This window comes from Colossoma macropomum, unplaced genomic scaffold (assembly GCF_904425465.1).
Source record: "Colossoma macropomum unplaced genomic scaffold, Colossoma_macropomum, whole genome shotgun sequence".
Classification (NCBI taxonomy): domain Eukaryota; kingdom Metazoa; phylum Chordata; class Actinopteri; order Characiformes; family Serrasalmidae; genus Colossoma; species Colossoma macropomum.
The window spans coordinates 721501-727500 of NW_023494791.1; the positions used below are offsets into that span (position 1 = coordinate 721501).

The 6000-nt window shown below is 39.2% G+C and overlaps 1 protein-coding gene across 3 annotated transcripts in view; it reads right to left on the minus strand.

The window, feature by feature from the left end:
* LOC118810083 (spectrin beta chain, erythrocytic) overlaps positions 1-6000 on the minus strand; it is a 92544-nt gene that overhangs the window by 21005 nt on the left and 65539 nt on the right. For 2 of the 3 annotated variants that reach the window (XM_036573611.1, XM_036573608.1), the window contains 2 exons: positions 5090-5392; positions 3279-3386 (listed from right to left, as the gene is read on the minus strand). In XM_036573611.1, coding sequence (XP_036429504.1) covers positions 3279-3386; positions 5090-5392 — 411 coding nt within the window. The remainder of the gene's footprint in view (positions 1-3278; positions 3387-5089; positions 5393-6000) is intronic. The other variant, XM_036573610.1, reaches the window with a different exon arrangement.

Below are 6000 nucleotides of genomic sequence, written 5' to 3' on the forward strand. Positions count from 1 at the left end.
GATGGATTACAGTAGTACAGCTTATCAAAACACACGTCAGCTTCAGTTTTAACTCATGTAATAACATGTAATCTTTTCTTTTCTGTCATTATGCTTGTGTGATAAGGTGGACGGCTAGTTTTCCAACAAGACTGTTCTGACCGTAACAGATGTGTAATTACCAACATTGAGTACATGCAGTGCATCTGTACAGGAAATGCCCACTTTCTTAACATTTAGCTGTAGCAGTGCACATGTGCTGTGACCCAGCTTAAAAAACTAACTTATCATAAAATATATATATATATATATATATATATATATATATATATATATATATATATATATATATATATATGTATATATATATATATACACATATACTGTGTATTGTGAAAATTTCTTGATATATTGTGATACTACTCTAAACCACTCTATACTGTGACAGTATTTCCAGCAACAGCAGATCACTATTTATCTTCTTCTACACTCTCAGAAATAAAGGTACTAAACTGTCTCTGGGTCAGTCCCCCTCTTGTCACTGGGGTGGGACCCTCAAGTGTCCATCTCAGTACCTTTAGTCAGGGAACATAACTGAACCATAATCCACTGAAATGATATGTTCTAAGCTGTACTGAGAAGTATTGTTGGAAAAACACCTTTTCTTACAACTGTAATTCTCCTCACCTTCGGATACACGTGTGTTTACGTAAGCTGTACTACGGTAACCCTTCTGTAACTGTGAACACACCACACGTAGCTGTTAATGTGTAATTACGCAGTTATTAGGGACACAATGTAAACTGGGACCTTTCACTGAATTCTGAATTCTTTCTCCTGAAGCCCCTTCAGGAAGATGAACATCAGCATTTCACTGTGAGAATATCTGGTGATGAGTGAGAAAAGTATGAGTTCTCCTTCTGCACTGACAGACTGCCGAGAGGGTTCTCTGATCTAGAACAGAGCTGTATAAGGAAACAATGAGATCTTACTCTTTTCATATGGAGACATTATTCAGCTCAGACTGAGTCAGACGCTAAAGAGTTAATCCTCATGTGTGATGATGATAGTGAGAAAATCTATTTTTTACTTTTTCGAGTTTTCTCCCCCAATTTAGTCGTATCCAGTTCCACCCACTAGTTCTGACTCTCTCAGTCACACCATACCAGCAGCGCTAAGAGGGCGAAAGCAAACAAGTCCTCTGAGTTGAGTGATGGGGGGAGATGGGGGGCCATCATGCCCACCCAGAGAGAGTGAGGACAGCTGTGCTGTCCTGGACAAACTCACGAAGTTCCGTCCTGATGAAGGGACAACGCTTAGATGGTTGTGCCACTCGGGAGCCTCACATGAAGTCTCACTCTCATTCCAAACAGGACTTAGTCACGTCTCGGAGAAGTGCCTGAGATCAAGAGGAGATCTCAAGTCAAGTCAAGTCAAAGTTTATTTAAACGGCGCTTTTTACAGCAGTTGTCACAAAGCAGCTATACAGAAAAATCCGGGTCTGAGCCCCCATGAGCGTCGCCGAGGCCTACAGCAGCAAGAAAACTCCCTACGAGCAAGACGAAGAAACACTAGCCAGTAGTTTACATGCAGCCTGATAATCCGTTAATAATCCGACTAATAGCTCAATCGGAATAGAATACGTCCATGTAAACACCTCAATCGGAATAGTCTAATCCGATTGAGGCCATTCGGAATACAATTTCTATCCGATTAAACGAGGTGGGTAAACTTCTAAATAATCCGTTAAATAGAAGAATAATAGCCATGTAAACGCCTGAATCTGATTACATTCCAATCGGAACGTGTAAGTATGTTCTGCGCATGTGCGTCGCGTCACGGCGAAAGTTTACACCGCTCAACATGGCGGAGCAGAAACTGGTCTGGACCTCACGTGATGTTCGCTGTCATGGTAACGTTTACTCTAAGCGCTACTCCACGCATGCGCGTCATTTTGCATCGGATTACTTGTAGTGAGCATGTAAACGAAGATTTTCCATCAGATTGTTGAATAGAGTGCATATAAACACCTCAGTCTAAATCTGTAATCGGATTGTATTCAATCGGATTGGCAAAAATCGTTGCATGTAAACACAGACACTGAGAGGAACCAAGACTCAAAAGGGGAACCCATCCTCCTCTGGACCACACCGGACAGCAAACAGCATTAGTATAAAATCTCATTCACAATATTTCTCTCCTCTGGCTCCTCTCTTCCTTTGTCGATAGTCAGCCAGTCATCTTCAGTCTAGTGTGGCTGGATCACCACCAGTTAACTGTCTGCAAAACATGTGAATCACAATCGTCTCTAAACGTTCCTTCCCCAGTGAAGTAGAGAAGATCTGACAGAAGTCCTGAAAACAAACCTGCACGGTTTCATTCCTGAACAACCAAACCCACAGCCCACGATGCACTCTGTCCTCATTACGGTATTTACCAAACATCACTTTAAGATGGTGTCTAACGTCACAGCACAACGTTAAGATCACTCAGCTAGCTAAAAAGCTTTTCTTGGCTTAGCAACGGCAAGTCCTCCTCGGCAACCAACCAGCTCCAGTGTTAGCTTTAGCATTAGCTCATCTGGAGGGACAGCTTCTGTGATTAAGACTTCCTTATTAGACGTGAAACCTGTTCAACTGACTGAACCGTTTCTCAGCTTTGACTGACGTAGACAGGGTTTCCAGAATGCTGTTTTGTTTGCTAACTGGCCAACATTCATATTTTAGTTCTCAAACAAATCCAGTTTATTTTTAATGAGAAAATGTTTTAAATGTTCTACTGAATTTTAAGTGATCTGTTAGTAAAGGTGATGTGGATGCTACCAGGTCACCTGGGCTGAAAATGTGATGGACGCAGCATCTGTAATTATGGATTTTTGCACTGTGAAAAATGATGCAGCTTTTAAACTTAAAGTGCTTTTGAGTTGAGCTTTAATATTAAGTTACCAGGAGAATAGAATATTTTGTGCTTTTCATTTTTTAAACTTATTATTTGAAGTTCAATGAACTCAATATTTAACCTGATTACTTATTTTTTAAGTTTAAAAGCTGCACAACTGCAAACGGCCAACTGTTGTCCATGCTAAGTATCTAAATGGACATTATGATGATGATGATGATGATGATGATGAGGTGAGGAACATGAGGCCAAACAGTTCCAGTAAGCAGTGTGTTTGGCTCCTGGTGTTTTCAGTGTTAGTCAGGCTCTCACAGCAGGTCATCATGCACACGCTTGAACACGAGCACAAACACCAATGAACTACTCGCTCATGCAGGGCCACCAACCAGAGCTCCATTTACCTCTTCAGCACTTTGTTGATAAACCTTTTTCTTTCGCTTTAAACTACCAAAAAGACCCTGGCAGCGTTTCCAAAAGCTTTTACAGACAGAATAGTGAGGCTCGGCAGGCTGAAGAAGGCAAGAACACAAAAAAGAGAGGGATGTTGACAAAGAAGGGAGGAAAAACGAGGGGAAAGAACAGCAGATACACAGAACACTGAGGAAATAACAAAGGCAGCGTGGTGATTTTTGGGACAGTGACAAAAGCAGGAATGATGCTCTGTAAGAGAACCAGGCATACCTGTCCAAGACCAGCAATGAGTGGACAGATTGAAAGAGGGTCAGTCTTCTAGGGCCTGACCGATATATACTGACGATTACAATCTGATTACCACGACAACAATAACAGTGATTTTTAGGTTAACTTACTGCAGCACGTTTTAGGTACATTAATTTAACAAGAGGTGATTTATAGGTGGTTTTATAGGTGAGATTTATTAAACCTACAGGCAGAGCTCTGTGTACTATACACAAAAACACTCATATCTTATATTTAATCAGCTGATATTAAGGTTCCACAGATTTATCAGCATCGGTGCAAAGCCAGGTTCAGAAACATGATGCTATTTTGAACAACATCCAAACCTGCGGAATAAGGAACTATTAGCCATAGCAGTTTTCACTGCTTAAGATGAGTTATAACTCACTTAAACTCCACGGACGTGCATTCATCACACCTGTAATTTAACAACAGTAACTCAGCCAGTTTGCATTGTTTTCCATGTAATTACTGAATAATAATCCTTAGGATATATAACAGGTTAAAAAGAGTAAAAGTTGGATAGCGTAGTGGATAACACCACCATCCCACACAGAGGAGAGCTGGATTTTCTCCCCACTCCCCACTGAGGAACAGATGTCTCCCCTGTATTAATATTTATAACATTATTAGACTGTGAGCTACTCTGGATAAAAGTGTTTGTCAAACACTGTAAATGGAAGTTTATTCACATTAATTGTAATTTAAAGTCCACCTGAAACTTCAACTTCTGCATAAATTTATGACAAAAAGTGATTTTTTCATATGTGTGTTTGTTGGAACATTGTATTGAAACATCTTGTTTGAGAGGTCAATATTATGAGTTAATGCTGTTTACATGTTCTAGGGGCAAGTATATATATATATATTATAGTTTTATTGTTTTATATATATATATATATATATATATATATAGATTTATTGTTTTTGAGCTGTATGAATGTAGGAAACTTGATTGAGATCTGACACAACAGACCGTCATATTTTGTAGTTTCTGCTCTTCTTTACATATGAAATAAATGGAATAACAGTACAAAGTGTGTTATTATCCAAGAAGAGCCAATTAAAAGGCTCTTAGTGCTTTAATTCTTATATTCATATTTTGGTAACATTTCACAACAGATTGAGTGACTGTTGATTTCCAGTGTTTGTTGGCACTGTTAGCCTTCAGCCCTGCTCTAAAATAAAGAAGTATAATTTGGCTGATTAAATAAATTTTAAATCATTTTAAATAAATTTCAAATTAAATAAATTTGATTTCTTGCCATTCTATTCCTTTAATATCTGTATCAGTGAGAAAATTTCCATATCGGTCAGGCCGTAGTTGACACAGTCTATAAAAACCGTCTGTTTATGATTATTGTTTATTATTTAGATTGTTGAAGTTGAACCTCGTGTGATGAATATAGGCTTGTGATAAAGGGGTTAAATTCGGCAGTCCAACCCTCTTCAGGTGTCCTTCTTGCAGAGGTTGTTTCTAGACATCATACAATATTGATCGTGTAATTCTCACCCTGTGCACGGCCTCTGAGAGCTCCCCAACCTTCTCGTGGTCCGGCTCCTGTACCTGCAGCTGACTGTCCCCTGAGTTATTGAAGCTGAGGATGAGGTTGACTGTCCCTCCGAGTGAAGGAGCGCTGGGTTCTTTCAGCAGCAGGTAAGGTGAATCACATTCTTCCAAGGCTCTCCGGGTCTCGCTGCTTTTAGGACTGACGCTTTTCATCACCTCATATCCGTCTTCCAGACCACCGTGGGGAGCAGTGGCAGAGCCTTCTGTCCTCATCTGTTGGTCTTCAGTAGAAGTTTCTGACTCGGGCTAAGAAAGGCACACTTTATCAAGACATAAGGCAGGACTGCACGGAAAACGTTTGAGTATGTAGCACCGGTGCTCTAAAAGTTAAATGCGCACAAATTAACATTTTTTAGCACTGAGATAAAAACAACATAAAATGCTTCAACGATAAAAATCTCAATAAGTGGAAAAACAAAAGCATCAGGAAAAAGTTTTGTGAAATGTACAGAGAATTAATTTTCTCCTAAATAATTCAGATTCCTAAATGTGGTGCTATGAGCACTTCAGTAGCGCTTTTTCCACAACTTTGAGCTCGAGGAAACCCACAGCAGCAGGAATGCATCTACAGTTAGAGTCATAAATTTCAAAATATGAAGCAAAACAGTTTATTACATAAAGTAAGACTCACTATTATTTAAAGATATGATTTTTTTTCGTTTTAGACATAGTTTAGCTTGATTTTGCTAGGTATTATTAGCACGTTTTGCTGATACAGATCAAAACGATAGCTTGCTAGCACAGCTGGGTTCTTATAAAGTGCTTGAAATTTAAAGGAAGTTCTTCATTCTTAACTCATTATGTTATTTATAATTATCAAGCAAGAAGTTTGGCTGTTTTTAGCTAGGCAGTTA